The 17,849-nt window shown below is 38.3% G+C and overlaps 1 protein-coding gene across 5 annotated transcripts in view; it reads right to left on the bottom strand.

Annotated features, from left to right (window-relative positions):
• The window catches only part of ATP9B (ATPase phospholipid transporting 9B (putative)), a 242,290-nt gene that overhangs the window by 182,493 nt on the left and 41,948 nt on the right, over nt 1-17,849 (bottom strand). For all 5 annotated transcript variants that reach the window (XM_055302881.1, XM_055302885.1, XM_055302883.1 and 2 more), the window contains exon 5: nt 14,293-14,401. In XM_055302881.1, the coding sequence (XP_055158856.1) occupies nt 14,293-14,401 (109 nt within the window). The remainder of the gene's footprint in view (nt 1-14,292; nt 14,402-17,849) is intronic.

Here is a 17,849-nt window from a genome sequence, read left to right as displayed (position 1 = left end):
CTTCTCTTAGCTCCCAAGCACAAAGAGCTAACTGCCCCCAATACAAGACATGCGGTGTGGGAGAGGGCTCCAACTGGAAGATCTTCCCAAATCTGCCATTATTTCAGGTCTGGGTCCAGCACTGATGATCAGAATTAGCACTAGGGGTGATTTAATGAGTGAATAACATAAAGATGTAAAATCCTTATATTAATATTGTGAATGGCATTGATTGACACATAACTGACAGAACAGAAGAAGTGAAGAAAAGGATACATAAAATCACTGTGCACTGGTAGTCTCACAGATGGTTCCATACTGATAACTGATACTGATAAAGTTGAAAGCTTTGTTACAAGAAGTGATTCTTCTTACATGATACCGTGTGTAAATTCTTAAGTTATCTATATTATATCTAGTGTACAACGATCTATAAAACTTAATGTTACACAATACTATGTAACATAGTATTATGTTACACAGAGTATTTACGTAATTTAAGACACCATCCTACATAAGCAACAAAACTTACTCAAGTTTTCTCTCTGAGACTCTCCATTCTCCCTCCCTCCTTCTTCTTTCCTTCCCCCTCCCACCACCCCTCCCTCAGTCAATTTCCCTTTTAGAACTAGCAACACCCTTGTGGAACTATTTTTATCTTTTTGTGGTTACCGGTTTAACATGGGAAAATGTCTATGCCTTCACATTCATTCAATTTACTCTGAAGCTAACAGAAAAAGAGGTAAAGGTTCATATTACACTATCAAAAACTAACATTACTAGTTAGTTATACCATTGACTTTTAGACCACATTCAACTTATTACAAACTCACTTCCTAAATACTTTTTGAAGCAGCTGAGTGTCAACAGTATCACACCTGTTCCTAAAGGTATATTTTGAGGATATCAAAAAAAGTTTTGTGAATACTATGTTTTTCCATGTCCATTATACAATAAACACATAAGGACTAGAACTAGTTGTGGAGGGGAGCTATTTTTTTATTCATATAAAATAGCAATGTTCTTTAGAATTACATGTGAAACAAATCTTAAGATATATTCATAATTGATAAGTACATGTCTATTAATAGCCAGAAAGTATACCTATAAAAGAATGTCTATTTTAATTATTTTTTCAATTGGTCCCTTCAAGCTTCGTTATCTGTGGTCCCACTACTGTGTTTTCTATAGCCAAGCACCAGGTAGTAAAGTTACCTCAGTGATCGCATGCTCCCAGGGTATTACTCGAAAGAATTCCTTTCTTATCACTTCATATTATTTTCTCTCCTACCATCCAACCCACTTTTCCTTCCTTCTGCTCTTCTATATTCTCAGTAACATACCCATTTAAAAAGGAGAGGAAGAGAAATAGCTGTAATCATAAAATAAATGTAGTAAACAATTCTTAAATATTTTGAGACAGAAAAATATATCCTTTTCTGACTCCTTCATCAATATTTCTGAGAGAGATGCTACTGTCACATAACAGACACAATTTATATTTAATATTAATAGCCTTTAGTTTGGGGGCATTGTATCGTGACTTTTATTCATTTCCAAGGAAATTACTTACAATTACTTGTGTAAGGAAAACAGGTGATGGTAAAATGCAGCGTAGAAACTTCTCACATTAATGATATGACAATGAGAATAAAACATGAGAAGGCTATCATGTCCTACTGGTATGGCAATCTGCCTCGCTTACCTACTTAAAGTACACATTTCTACATTTTGAAAAATTGGTCAAATTGCTTAATGGCTCTTAGTTCTCTAAATAGTTTTCATTAGCACAGTCACGTGAACTCACTGACTTCTCTTTTCTTTCTTCCAGAGTAGTTAGGGCATTAGAAGAGAAGAGGGAGCATTACCTTTTCCCCAGGCACCCACCTGTCAATGACAGCCCAGCACCATGACCGTGACCCTAGCTGGCCAATGTGGACAACTCATGCTTACACCAACAGTTTGATTTCTGGACACCCTTCGTGAACTAAGCTAACATCTGACCCTATTAACATACTATCATCAGAGATGAGGGATTGGTAACAGAAGGAAACTCCTAAATTTTACATGTTACAACACAACGAAAACATGTATCTGCCACCTGCTCTCACAACCCAATAGAGCCATCCACAATGCAAAGTGTTTTTGAAATGGGCATTTAAAATTTAATAATTTCAGAGCTATACTTGACAGAACCAAATTCTAAATACAGTAATGATGCATACACCAGTACTTATACTTGAGGACAGTTTTCCTTAAAAATGCTGTATTTAATTTACCTCAAGTTCAAGCCCTGGAAGTCATCCAGTATTGGCCTTTTCTCTCTGATGAAAGAGTCAACAATGAATGTTACCAGGTACAGTAATAGCCATCCTTCCCTCTCTCCAAACTAATGCAATAAAATCTTTCCATCAAGCCCTCTTCCTAGGAATAAATGTTCCTGCCACCATGCTTCCAAAGCGTAGCAGCTTACATGTTTCTCACAGAATAAAAGCATTCAACTCACTCGTTCTGTGAACCAAGTTTCCCAGGCTCCTTTGAAAGATCCAAGACGTAACTCAAAGGACTACTTATTCTTACTCCAAAGCTTCTTAAACACAGACTCTGTCCACCAATCTCACTGCTACTCATTTTTTGCTTGAATAAAGAGAATATTCTATTAATATGCTCCATTACTATCACCTCCCTAATTCAATATGAATTCCAAATGAACCGGTTGGCAAAACTAAGGATTATGTTTATCTCCCCCCAAAATCTCCATCATTTGACAATTACTTATAATATAATTCAGATTTACATCATTATACACATGTTCTTCACAACTAACCTCAAATTAACTTTCTAGCAAGTCCTCAACACTTGCTGTTTCTTTTGACTGGAAGCCCTCACCTCATAGCTCTCCTTAGTTACACAGCAAACAGAGCTTCACGACGCCTTTGGACCCACCTAAGCACCAGCAGTATGTATGCACACCTCTACACAATGTGCTTATCTGCTATCAACAAACATTACAGTGTCGACTAAACCCAGATCCCGTGACAGGTTCAAAGCATAACTGAAATATATTTTTAAGACATTTGCTTTGTTCTTCGCAAATGCATCAAACAAACTTACCCCACTCTAAAACAAGAGAAACTTCTATCAATCTATTCCTTATCGGTTAAATGGATCAAACATCATAAGGGACTAACGGGAAAGTAGCTATATAAGCCACATTTAACCAGACACAGACACCAAATGAGGATGAAAACATATTAATTACTTCTTTCCCAACAAAATACACAGAGGTAATAAGGGTAGGAGATAATTAAGCACCTTTTTAAACAAGGACTTGATCGCATATATGCGGCACTCCAGAAGGTCAACACCAGATGACAGGTGTACTTTCCTGGGCAGAAAGCTGCACACCACAGCAGCAGATTGCTTGGCTTATCTCTGTTATTTGGGTGGGACCAGTACCCACCAACTCTCTTAACACTTTGTCTGTGGAGGTAGAAAACTAATTTAACATGGATTATGAAGTAAAGTGGGTAGCTGGGAAATGTAATTAATATATTTATTTACATATATAAGTAAACTGTATTTTGAAAGAGACCTATACGCTGAAAATAAATATTGCTGAGAGAAATTTTAAGATAAATAAAAGGAAAGATCTATCTCATGCATCGGTCAGAAGACTTAGTATTAATAAGATGTTAATTCTACCTCAAATTTATCTCTAGATTCAATGCAATCCCAAACAAAATCCTAGCAGCCATTTTTACAGAAAAGCTGATTTTATTTTATTTTATTTTTTATCTATCTATCTATCTATCTATCTATCTATTTATTTATTTATTTATGATAGTCACACACAGAGAGAGAGAGAGAGGCAGAGACATAGGCAGAGGGAGAAGCAGGCTCCATGCACCGGGAGCCCGACGTGGGATTTGATCCCGGGTCTCCAGGATCGCGCCCTGAGCCAAAGGCAGGCGCCAAACCGCTGCGCCACCCAGGGATCCCCACAAGCTGATTTTAAAAGACATATCAAAATACACAAGAACACAAGACCTAAACCTGACTGAAAATGAAAAAAAGCTGAATGGAAACAACACTACGTGATTTCAAAAATTATTATAAAGAAATAATAAAAGAATGGTATTAGCATAAAGACAAACATATCAGTAGAGTAGAAAAGTCCAAAAAATAAACTGATACACAAAAAGACAACTGACTTTTGACAAAAGTATAAAACAAAGCCATGTGAGAAAGACCACTTTTCCAAAACATGGTGCTAGAAGCATTTGGATATCCACATGCAAAAAAAGTACTTACATGTACACTTGGTACTAGTACAAATATTGACTCAAAATGGATATACATAATGTAAATCCTAAAACCGAAGAACTTCTAGAAGAAGAAACATAGGAGAAACAGAAAATCTTTGTGAACTTGCATTAGGCCAAGAGTTCTTAGGAAAGAAAAGCACAATCATAAAGGAAAAGCTGACAAATCATCACCTAGAGCATCTAGGCCTAGACATCATCACCTAGAACATCACAGGGGCTGGGAACAATGAGAAGGCACCAAGGGGTCTGCAGCTGAAAAATAGCTGGAGTCACATGCAGAAGGGAGCAAGCTTGGGAAAGACAGGGAGGGTGGTTGGCTCCAGGTGAAACGGCCCTAGGCCGTGGTTGAAAAACCACCACCATGTGGCACGGCTGCCGAGGAAGAGACCCCCAAAGAGAAGTCCCACTCAGTGAAATCAAGAAGGCACATGGGAGGGTCTGTAGTGAAAGCCTGAGGCAGTAAAGGGATCTGAGGGCCAGAGATTTGGGAAAAGGCAAGGGTAGGAATACAAAGAGTCTCTGGCCATGAAGGGTGGCTTTACAACATGAGGCTATCTAGGCCACATGCAACCTGTCATGGAGCATAGGGGCTGGGAGGCCCTGGCGGAGCACACAACTTCTTTCTGACTCCTGCTGAAGGTGGGCGGGGACCCAGGGTGGTACCCCTCCCCTGACACAGGCTGGGGACAGACAGAAGAATACGGGCAAGATCCTGCCTGCAGGAAACTTACACTCATGAGCAGACGTAAAGCAGGGTGAGATCAAATACAGTGACGTGTCAATTGTATGAATTACAGCCTAGGAAATTAAAAAAAAAAAAAGGAAATACTGCTATTTTAGAGTGAGGCTTATAAAGCATCTTGCTAGAAGTAACCAATTTTTATTCTTAAACATTCACAAGCAATAATCAAAGTAGTTTTAAAAAGCATTTTTTAGCAATCACAAAAAAAAAATTAAGAAGCTCAAGTTAAACACAAATCTTTTTGTTCTATCAGTAAAAAAAAAAAAAAGAAGATTAGATAGCTCTAAAAAGAATATGGAAATATTGTGGTAAGAAACATTTAAAGATAAAAGACTTCATATTATTCACTAGGTCAATTACATTAGGCAACCACTTCCCCTCTAAAATTATGTCACTAACTAAAATGGTCTATTCCATCCATGTAATTACCAACAGAAAGTCCAGAAGCTGCAGAAGAGACTATCCATCCATACAGACTTTATATCCCACAAATGCACACATCCTTTGCCTGAAGCAATATGCAGAACTAAACAAAGAAGTATCATAGCAATTCCCTATACTAAGTATTTTATAGAAAAGTACAAAGGTTTGAAAAATTTAATAAGTATCTCATTACTAAATATTTTATCAACAGATACAAATGAAAATTTTTATAGTCTTACTACCAACGGGACACTTCAAAGTCTTGGTGAAGTCTGCTGGTGTTTGTTTGTATAAGGGAAATTTCTAATTTTGTTTTCTGTGGTTAGAAAGACTTCTGACACATCTACCATGTGTTAAAATACAAAATATTGTTAACATGAATGGTTCATAATTAACTAGTTCTAAGACTCTCAATCACAAAAACCAGAAGCTTTATGAAAAAGCAGCCTTCCTCTCTCCTGGGCCTGCAAAGGTATGAAAATCCCAATGCCCTAAAAGAATCTGCATGGTTACATTACTACTGAAAGGGATATGAACTAAATACGGTTCAAATTGTCCCGAGTCTCTCGTTTCCTCTAGATTTTCAATAATCCCATGGCAATTTCTTACTGGTCAAATATCCCAAGTGTGGAAGCTGATATCGATCCTTTGTAGAGAATGAAGAAATCACAGATAAAGACGGTAAGCAACCGTGAGCCTATTTATAAGGTTTCAGAGCCACTGGTCTAAATCACAAGCAGAAAGAAAACCTCCCAATGATCTTATAGTGTCTTGTGTTTCATGTTTCTCAGAAAAAACAAGAAAAAATTGGAAGAGCAAAGTAACTGATGGACAAAGAGAAGGAGGGAGGGAGGGAAGATTTCCCAAGACTCTAGAACGTGTTAAAAAGGAACATGGTTTAAAACTGGAATGGAGGGCAGCCTGGTGGCTTAGCGGTTTAGTGCTGCCTTGGGCCTGGGGCGTGGCCCTAGAGACTCGGGATCGAGTCCCACTCCGGCTCCCTGCATGGAGCCTGCTTCTCCCTCTGCCTGTGTCTCTGCCTCTCTCTCTCTCTCTCAATCTCTCTCTCTCTGTGTCTCTAATAAATAAATAAAATCTTTTAAAAAATAAAAATAAAAAATAAAACTGGAATGGAACTGGCATGGAAATCTGGTTGAGTCAGTGGAGCAGATGAGAAAGCAAGGCAAAGGGCCCCAATTGGACGCATTTCTCAAAGGTCTGAGAAAAGAACTTTAATAACATTAATAACTGGTTTTAAAGGAACTAACTAAGCATTTTTGGGAGAAAAAAGAAGACAGATCCCTTCTTCACATAATACACACCTGATATGTAAAATTACAAGTGGAGTAAAACATCCGCTATGGAAAATAAAAAGACAGAAACACTGGAGGGAAATAAAGATACTCATTTACCTGGGGGCTGAATGGACTTTCTAAGATTGAAGCATAACCACAAAGGAAAAGACTAGAAGATATGCAAACATACAAAGTATAAATTTATCCATATCAAAAAGACAAAGATACAAAAATGAGTCAAACAAGACAAAAATATTTGTCACAGGATAAATTTCTCTTAGAGAACTTAAAAAAAGGTAAAAATGGACATATGAAAAAAGATGAATAAACTTTTATCAAAGACCAAAATGAACAATGAAATGTTAAAAGATAAGCAGCAAGCAAAACACAATGAAAATATTTGTCACCAAGAAAGTTGGCAATGTAAAAGAACTACAGCGTACAAAGACATTGGGAGAAGGGAATGTCTGGGCTCCATGGAATGCAAACTGCTGCACCTTCATTGGGCAGCTGTCTGACAATATCAGGCCTACAACTTTTCATATTTGATCTGGAAATTCCACCTTACTGAATCAACACATTTCTTGAGTTCCTACCATGGACCAACAGCCCTACCTAACTCTGGGGGAACAGTGGTACAGACACGGAGCTGAGAATGCAATGATTAGAGGTGATCACTGGAGGAAAATCACTCACTAGAGGGAGGTTCCAGATGCTAGCACACATCTGTGCCTACACATAACTCTCCCCTGTCAGAAGGTACTTTGTTAGCCAGGGTTTTTCATTGCTTTCATATGTTCCAGGCCCTAATCTCCAATGCAATAAAAAACATTATATGTATGAGCATCATGACAAAATAAAATTCATATAGATCCTCTTAGGATGGCCTGAGAAAAAAAGATCAGTGATGAGAGTAATGAGTACATACCTAGTCCAGCCACAGAAAACTAAAGAGACAAGAAAACAAATCTCAATTCAGTTTGTGCCTGACTAGATCAAGATCTACCACTATGTGGTACAAATGTAATGATGTATACTGAACATCTTCAAATGAATGCTTTCCAAATGCTGCTCAGACCACAGGAAAGAAGACCACACAAGAAAAATATGTGAAAAGGTGAGCATGCTGATCTAGGAACTGCTCTGACTACATACAAGAACTACACAGAAAGGCTTTCCAAGTATCCAGTGTTCCCCTTCATTTGTGCCGTCACAAAAGTAGACCAGAGACATGAAACTACACGTAAGAGAAGGAAAGCCACCAATGCTTGAGGACTGGATGTCAGCAATCCACTCTGATTACTTCTGACTTTATCAGCTCCTAGGCAATTTCTGGTGGGAAAATTCAGCTAACATTTGAGCATACTATTTTTTAAAAAACCCAACTATCTGAAGACATGACTGACACAAAAGGAAATTCTTCTCACCAAGTGGAAAGAAAATGCAGTAACTCAGGAAACCAGTTACACATCAGGATTTCCCTAGGAAAGTACACATCGCCCAGAGACAAAGTATAAAAGACAGTAAAGAAGGACTTTATTTTTTAGTTATTTTTTTTAAAGATTTTATTTATTTATTCAGGAGAGACACAGAGAGAGGCAGAGACCAGGCAGAGGGAGAAGCAGGCTCCCTGTAGGGAGTCTGTTGGGGGATTCGATTCCAGGTCCCTGGGATCACACCCTGAGCCTAATGCAGACAGACGCTCAACCTGAGCCACCCAGGTGCCTCAAGAAGCAGCTTCTCAAGTGGTAACACGTGGAGCTAACTGAAAACCATCCAGTGTCAGGGCACCTGGCTGGCTTGGCAGGAAGAGCATGAGACTCTTCATCTCAGGGTCATGGGGTTATGAGTTTAAGACCCACACTTGGTGTAGAGATGACTAAAACAAAAAATAAACTTAAAAAAATAAATGAAAATCTCAGTGTTGACTGAGATTGTACACCCATTAAAATATTCTCTGCTTCTAACAAAGCACCCTCAAGATACGAATATATTTAAAAGTGGAAGTACCTTTCCTTTTTAAAAGCAAACATACAAGGGCATCTGGGTGGCTCCATTGGTGAAGTGTCTGCTTTCGGCTCAGATCATGATCCCAGGGCCCTGGGATCCAGCCCCGCATTGGGCTCCCTGCTCAGTGGAGAGCCTCTCTCTACTTCTGCCCTCTGCCTGGCTCTTCCCCTGCTCCTTCTCTCTCTCTCTCTCTCTCTGTCAGATAAGTAAAACCTTAAAATAAATAAATAAATAAATAAATAAATAAATAAATAAATAAATAAATAAATAAATAAATGAATGAATGATGAATGAATGAATGAATAAGTGAATGAATGAATGAATGAAGCAGAGAACATTTTCCCAGAGGATTTCTACAAGAATATGATTAAGAACTCCAAATACAGAAAGTTCAAATACTGTAAATATGATAATAACAAACCACAGTTAAGTCACATAAGGAAGAGATTACTATGAAATATTAGAAATTAAAAAGATGTACAGAAAATATTCTGGACCAGAAAACAAACTTCAAACTAAAGTCAATGAGCATATACATGCATTTTTTTATATTGCAGATTTTACTTATCAGTCATGTGTATCAGAATAACCAGCCACACAACTATGCACCACAGCTGTAAGAACACTGACGTAAGAATGGTCCGGGTTCAAATATGAACTCTTCTAAACTGCAATGGCTCAGAACAAATCATGTAGTATGATTCAGGTCCCTCACCTGTAATGTGGAGATAACACCTACCCACCTTGAATGGTGGTTATACAAATGAGCACGTTACCTGACACACTCAGGAGAAGGTCAAAAAAAAGCAGTAACATCATCATCATCATCTACATGAAAATCTCCTTCCAAAGATCACCAACGATGATCACTCTTGTTTAAAAAGGTAAATCTGCATTTCTATTTGAAATAAACCCACTGACAATTATTTTTAAAGTATCCTGAGTTCGAGTATCACAGAAGTACAAAACACATAACATTTGTATGCTTTCTTCAACATTGTTTACTATTTTTAGGTGACAATGACATAACATAAAATCAGCATTTTAAAGTGAATATTATAGCAGCATTGAGTACATTCACAATGTTGTGCAAACTCCTTCTGTCAAGCTTTTCATCATCACAGAAGGACACGTCATGCCCACTAAGCAGCTGCCCCCATCCAACTGCATACACTTTCCCAGGCCATCGCAACCACAACCTGCTCTCTAGCTCCATGAATCTACCCTTTCTGATAAATGAAATCATACAGCCATGGTCCTTTGCATGTGATTTCTTTCACAAAGGGCAATATTTGCAAGGTTCACCTATGTTTATCAGTATTTGTGAATTTTTATGGTTGAATAATACTTCATTGTAAGAAAACACTGTAATTTGCTTATCCATTCTTCCACTGGTAAACATCCAGGCTGTTATCACCTTTTGGGCAATTATAAATAGTACTGCATGATCTTGAGTGTATGGGTATTTGCCTGAGTCCCTGTTTTCAATTCTAAAGGCATCTGGGAATGTCTCAATTCCTCCTTCCTCTGGGAATGATAGGTCAAAGGGATATATAATTCTTAGTTGTCAATTTGTTTCTTTTACCATCTTAATTAGTGTCACCCCACTTCCTTCTGACCTCCACGCTTTCTTACTGAAGAGCCTTCCTTGTATGTGACAAGCTGCTTCTCTCTCACTGCTTTCAGAATACTCTCTTGGTCCTCAGGTTTCAACAGTTTGATTATAATGTGTCTCAGTGTGGATTTCCTTGCATTTACCTTTCTAGGGATTCACTGATTTTCCTGAATGTGTACAGTCCTGTCTTTTATCAGCTTTGGGAAGTTAATGGCCATTATTTCTTCAAACATTCTCTCCGCTTTCTCCCTGCTTCTCCTTCTAAGATCCCCACTGAGTGTATATAAGTACACTTGGTGTTACCCACAAGTCTCTTAGAACCTGTTTTTTTTTCTTCATTCTTCCTTCTGCTTCTCAGAATGGATCATTTCACTTGAAATTACCTAGGTGCACTGTCACTGATTCCTCCCCTTCCGCCTGCTCAAATTTGCTACTGAAACTCTCCAGTGAGTTTTTCTTTTAATTCACTGTACTTTTCAGCACCAGAATTTTTGCTTCCTTTTATAATTTCTATACCCTCGTTGATATTCTGTATGTAAATACACTGTTTTTCCTGATATCTTCTAGCATTTTTCAATTGTTTCCTTTAACTCCTTAAACATATTTAAGGCAGCTGATTTTGAGTTGTCTAGTAAGCCCGGTATCTGAGCTTCCTCAGGAACAGTTTCTGTTCATTTCTTCTGTGACTGGGCCACATGGTTTCTTTCCATGCTCTGTAATTTTCTGTGGAAACATCATAATCTATTAACTCAGGAAATGAGTTGATTTTCCCCTCTTCTAGGTTTATTTTGTTGCTCGGTATATGCTATAGCCATGCACATACAGGGACTTTTCTAGACTCATTTCGTAAAGTGTGTATTTTTTGTCATGTGTGGTCTGTGAAGTCTTTCAGCCAGTGTTTTGGAAAGGATTTCTTGCATAGGAAAGGAGAAAGACAAAGAAAGAAAGGGAGGGATGGTGGAGGAAGAAGGAAAGAATTAGAGAAGGAAGGAAACAAGGGAGGAAGGGAGAAGGACAAGAAGAGAAAAAGAGAGACCAAACTCTCCCCATCATTGCTGATTGCCTCTGTGCTGGGGATTCCCAACAGAGTCAGGCTGCCTAGAATCAGCCTGAGCCTTCCTCTGTTTGCACTGAGCCTAGAGGCTGGCCAGAGGCAAAACACTTTCTTGGGGTCTTCTCTGAGCGTGACCCAGCACTGGCGTTGGAGATACCTTTCAAAACTCACCAGTAAACACAGGCACTTTTACATGACCTAATTTTCCGAGGAAATGCTCTCTCCAGCTTCTTCTGCCTGGCATTTGACACTCTATCCTATGTGCTGACTGCCACTGCTGGCCCCAAACTACTGCTGCAGTTCCTTAACCTGACATAGGCTTGAAAAATGCATACTAGTTTTGGGCTCCTCTGCCCTGAGAGACATCCAAGTTAGATGAAAGAAAGACAAGTATCCTGAGTCAGTCCGTCACATGTTGCTGATAGGGTGGACAGAATAGACACAATTCTCTGCAAGTAAGTTCTGCTCTACTCCCTTCAGAGCCAGGGTCCAGAATCCCAAATCAAGAATGTGGCCTGCCATCTTCCCAGCAAGTGTTGACTTGTCCATATTTCTGTGAAAGAAAGAGCATGTAGGACTGCCTCCTCCCCAGTTTCACAGATAGCACCATACCACTTAGTTTTGAATGAATATTGGTAATACACAAAAACAAATCTCAACACAGTCCAAATATCACAATTGAAACAATTTTAAAAATAAGCCAGGATCTATACTACATTCTAAAAAAGACACACCAAAGTTAGACCTAATTTATTCCTGGCCCATTCTGGGGACTCGTTTTTTCAAAAACTAAAGCTTACCTCTTTTCTACAACATACCTTTCCTCTACCATGCCACTACTGTAAGCATCAAAACATCTTAATAGTTAACTGTTCAATTTAATCGCAAAAGAATAGTCTTTTGAATACACGGTCCTGGGACAACAGGGTAGTCACATGCAAAGAAATACAGACCCATAACACACACCATACACAAAATATGAAATGAAAGTGGATCACACATCTGAACATCAAGGCTAAAACTATAAAGTCCCTAGAAGAAAATACAGAAGTAAATCCTTGTGACGTTGGGTTGGTAAACCATTTCTAAGCTACAAAGCCAAAAACACGAGCAATAAAAGAAAACACAGATAAGTCAGACACCATGAACACGAAAGCTTTTGTGTGTCAGAGGACACCGAGAAGAAAAACACACACCACAGAATGAGATAAAATATTTCCAAATCACATACTGACAAGAAACTTAAATCTAGAATAAAGAACTCTTACAACTCAATTATTAAAAAACAACCCAGGTAAAACAGTAAGCAAAGAATCTGAATAAACATCTCTCCAAAGAAGACAATGCCTAACAAGGACATGAAAAGATGTTCAACATCACTAGTCATCAGGGAAACACAAATCAAACCACCGTGAGATACCACTTCACACCCAACAGGATGGCCACAATAAAGAAGATAAGAAGACAATAAAAGTGCTGGTGAAGATGTAGAGAAACTGGAACCGTCACACATTGCTGGTGAGAATGCAAAAAGGTGTCGCCAACCAGGAAAATAGTTTGGCAGTTTATAAAAAACAGAGTTACCATATAATCCAGCAATTCCACTCATAGGTATATTTACAAAAGAAATAAAACAGCATTCACACAAAAACATTTGTATACATTCACAGCAGCATTATTTACAACAGCCTAGAGTGGAAACAATCCAAACGTCCATCTACCGATGAATGGGTGAACACAACATGGAGTACCACAGAGTGGAATATTATTTGGCAACAAAAAGAAAGCCTGACAGGCGCCACAACACAGGTGAATCTTGAACACAGGATGCAAGTGAAAGAAGCCTGTGACCAAAGCCCACATACCACATGATTCATTTCTGTGACCTGTTCCTAAGAGGCAAATCTATGGAGACAGAAGGCAGACTGGGGGTTGCCTGGAGCTGGAGTAGGGTGAGAGGGGCAAAAATGAGATGATGGCTAATATATTCAGAGTTTCTTTTTAGAATGTTAAAAATGTTCCAAAATTAGATGGTGGTAATAGTTTCATAATTCTGTGAACATACCAAAAATCACTGAATTGTATACTTTAAATAGATAAACTTTATGTTATATGAAATATATCCCAATAACCTATAAAAAATTTCTTGGAGAATTATTTCAAATAAATAAATTCAGTGTACAAATGTCCACATGTGAATAGAAGATACAAACTCCATTCTAAACCTCATTTTTTAAACAGTCTCAAGGTTATTACGAATACTCATCTAGCTATTCAGTGCCTTCCCTCGCTGTCCCTCACGGACACAATCACTGTCATGGTGTCACTTTTCAATGGTAATAATGCCCACCTATGGCTTCTCCTACACTCTTCCCAGTACATCACTTCTTTTCCACTGGGACTGAGAGACCAAATAAACAAGCTCTTTAAAAACATAAAATTAAGCAAGGGTTAAAGCCCTGAATGAAGTTAAGGAGGAATGGGCATAAAGCAATTATCATTTTGGATCATGACATTTATTTTAGGTGCTCCAAGGCCCTTCACTTAAAGCCATAGTACAAGATGTCTGACCTTTATGACTGTTTAAAATATAACACAAAGATTTTATTAGGTAAGGTGGTATTAGGCTTCACAGAAAATGTGCATACACCAGTTGGGTTTCTAAGTACATATGTCCAAGTACCTTGAAATGGTAGGCATTATAAGAAAATTAATTAGATACCATATGTAATCCCATAATACTACTTTCAATAACAGAATTAAGACATGTTTTCTTTCATTTCTGTTAACTAAAATGATGATTACATTTAGCACATGATAAGCTAGATCAAAAGGGTCTTACTAACCTCTTACTGTAAGTTTGCTGTATAGCTGTGAATTCACTTCCTTGTCTCGCTGAAAACGCCGAAATTCATCAATTGCTTCCCTCATGATAGTGACAGCCAAAACAAATCCCTATGAAACAAAAGAAAATATGGTATTTGAGAAAACTGGTCTTTAACAAAAAAGTTAAGGCAAAATTCTTTTACCATGTAGTTTTACTTTTTCCCTCTCAATTTATGTTACTTCTAAAACAGAAACAGAAACAAAAACAGAGGGATCCCTGGGTGGCGCAGCGGTTTGGCACCTGCCTTTGGCCCAGGGCGTGATCCTGGAGACCCGGGATCGAATCCCACATCGGGTTCCTGGTGCATGGAGCCTGCTTCTCCCTCTGCCTGTGTCTCTGCCTCTCTCTCTCTCTCTCTCTCTCACTCTCTCATAAATAATAAATAAATAAATACATACATACATACATACATACAGAAAGTAACGAAACACTAGAAGAGGAATATAATAAATACTAAAATATTTAAAATTCTCCCTATAAGGAAAAAAAACTTTTATATCCATATAACGTACTTCAAGCTAAACATCAGAAAATGCTTAGTAACCCAAAGAAAAAGAAATCTACGATCTAAAAAAAAAAAAACAAAAAAAAAAAAACCCACACACAAACACACCCACACCTCCCATGAATTATATTTAGAACACTCAAGCCTTTAAGTATCAAATTACCAAAGACTATCATCAAAATCTTATACTCTCTGCACTTGAATCTTTCTGGTCAAAGAAAGCACAAAGGAACACAGCACAATCTCAGCACAACAGCTTCCTCTAGTACAGGACCCCAGGCACAGCCACCGGCTTTTGTTTTGTAAACAAAAACCTCAACAAATCAACTTGATGCTATGTAAATAAAACTTTGACATCATCTTTCTTAAGCCTACCCACAGGTTTTCCAACACCTACGTCAATACCCTTCATTCTACCTCTCTACAACCACACAATGCTCAGTAGGCTCGTGTTATTGATCCTCATTTACCCTCTGTAAGTGATGTAATACCAAATGACTGCCCTGAAAGGACAATGGTCTGTCACTCCAGGGTTGTGTCTGTGTCACCAATAGGCCACATTGGGTGAGCCCTTGCGTTTACTGAAAGGCGATCCTCCCCGGTATGCTCAGAGTTGTGCCACCATCACCACCTCTAACTGTAGAATATTCTCAACATCCCAAAGAGAGAGAAAGCCTACACCTGATGGTGGTCACCAACATCCCCCTCCTGCTCCCAGCCCCCGGCCACCACTAGTCCAACTTTCTGTCTCTATGGATTCCCCTCTTCTGGGTGATATGGCATGTTTAGCATTTGATGAACTGCCAAACTGATACCCAAAGAGGTTGTACCCCTTAGCATGTGCTTACTGGCCATAAGTATACTCTTGGGATCCTATACTCACTTTTTAACTGTGTCATTTGTCTTTTCACCGTGAAGCTGTAAGAGCTCTTTGTATTATTCTGGATACAAATACCTTGTTAGACATGTGATTAGCAAATGTGAGGTTACAAGTATTTTCCCCCATTCTACGTTATCACTTCATTTTCTTGATGCACAGGATATTTAATTTAATAAAGCCCAATTTATTTAAGTTTTTCTTTAGTCACTTGGGCTTTGATTGTCCAAGATCATAAAAATTTGCCCCTACGTTTTCCTCCCAGGAGTCTTACAGTTTTAGCTCTTCCATTGAGGTCTATGATCCATGATGAGTGGTTTTCTGTGTATGACATGAGGGAGGGGCCCAACTTCATTCTTTCACATCTGTCTGTCCCACTGCCCCAGCACCATTTGTTGAGGAGATTATTCTCTCTCCACTGAACAGACTTGGCACCCTTGCCAAAAATCAATCCGTCATAAAAGTAAAGGCTTATTTCTGCACATTGCATCTATCCTTCTGGCAGTCCTAGACTGACTGTCTAGGACTTCCTGACTGTCTTTGAAATTAGTTTTGAAATGGGGAAGCAGGAGTCCTCCAACACCAATCTTCTTTTCCATGTTGCACTGGCTACTCTGGGTCTCTTGCATTTACATATGAATTTTAGAACTAGCTTGTCAATTTCTACCAAAAAGCCAAGTGGGATTTTGTACTGTCTTTCAATTCGTAAATATGTGAGGACTTCTATTTATTTAGATCTTTGGTATTTTTTTAAATGTTTTATTAGTTTTCAATATGCAATGCTACATTTTAGCTAAATCTATTCCAATTTTCTTTCTGATATTATAAATGGAACTATTACCCTAATTTCATTTTCAGATGGTCCTCACTAGTATATGGAAATACAAGAGGTTTCTGTTTATCTATCTTGTACCCTACAGCCCTACTAACTCATTTACTTGTGCCAGCATTTCTGAACTGGAAATGGGCCTCCCTACACACAAGACCACGCCACTGTGAATGGAGCCAGCTTTCCTTCTCTCCTTTCCATCTAGGTATCTTAGTACAGGTAAGACAAAGAAAAAAAACATGAAAATCCAAACCAGAAGACCCAAAATACTTTTAAGAAATTTAGTGTTATCACAAAAGCCTTAAAATTGACACACCCTTTAACCAAACAGTTTGATTTCTGGAAACTTATCCTAAAAAACAACAATAAAACAAGGATCCCAGCAGGATCAAACATAAAAAACTGGAAATAACTTGAATGTCTACAATAAGAAATTCATGGTACACTCATATGCTGAAATATTGTACTTTCTGAATTAAAAGATGTTCTTAGTCTCGGATAGGAAAACAATACCACTTTAAATACAGAAAATCTAATTCACAATCAAGTTCAGTAATGTGAAAAATACATATCTACCAATCCAGGAAATAAAAGTTTTATACAGCCATTCTCATGCTGGAGAATATTTACTGTTATAGACTTATAATTTCTCAAAATTCTATATATAACCAACTCACCTTGAGAGAAACAAGAGAATGGTTGTCAAGCCTGTGTTTCTTAGATACTAGAGGGTATTGTTAGAAGTGTGACTCTGAACCAGGCAAGCACAGCATCATCACCTGGAAGGGTTTTTGTGCTATCGATGTGTTCAAGGCCTACCTGAAATGTGTACATTTAATCTCCTCTCCAAAAAAAAAAAAAAAAAAAACACAGGTCCCAGACATATATACATTAACTACACTCTTCCAGTCAATCTAACTTTCACTATGGCTTAAAGGCAGCAAAAGTTAATTAAATCTCCATTCATTAAGTAATTATAAACCACAAAATGTAATAGCTCCTAGTGCTTCCAAGAACTCAGGAAGTGAAAATAAGCTCTCATTTCTAAAGCAGTGATATCAGAGAAGATGCACCAAAGTGGGGTAGGTCCCAACTTCTAGAACAGGAGTCAAGCACTCTCCAGAGGAAACAGCCCTGGTCACCGGCAGACTGCTAGCATATACAAGCTGCTCTCAGCCACACCTCAAATCTAAGGTTTACCTAAATACAGAACAGAGGTGTAGGACCAGCCACAACCAAGAGGTGTCACTCCCATACCACCACGTCCATCTCTAGCATATCTATTCTGAGAAAAGCCCCAACAGC

This window comes from Nyctereutes procyonoides, unplaced genomic scaffold (genome assembly GCF_905146905.1).
Source record: "Nyctereutes procyonoides isolate TBG_1078 unplaced genomic scaffold, NYPRO_anot_genome, whole genome shotgun sequence".
In the NCBI taxonomy this organism is placed as follows: domain Eukaryota; kingdom Metazoa; phylum Chordata; class Mammalia; order Carnivora; family Canidae; genus Nyctereutes; species Nyctereutes procyonoides.
The sequence above is the reverse complement of the archived record's forward strand: the minus strand, read 5'-3'. Positions and strand labels throughout refer to the sequence as shown.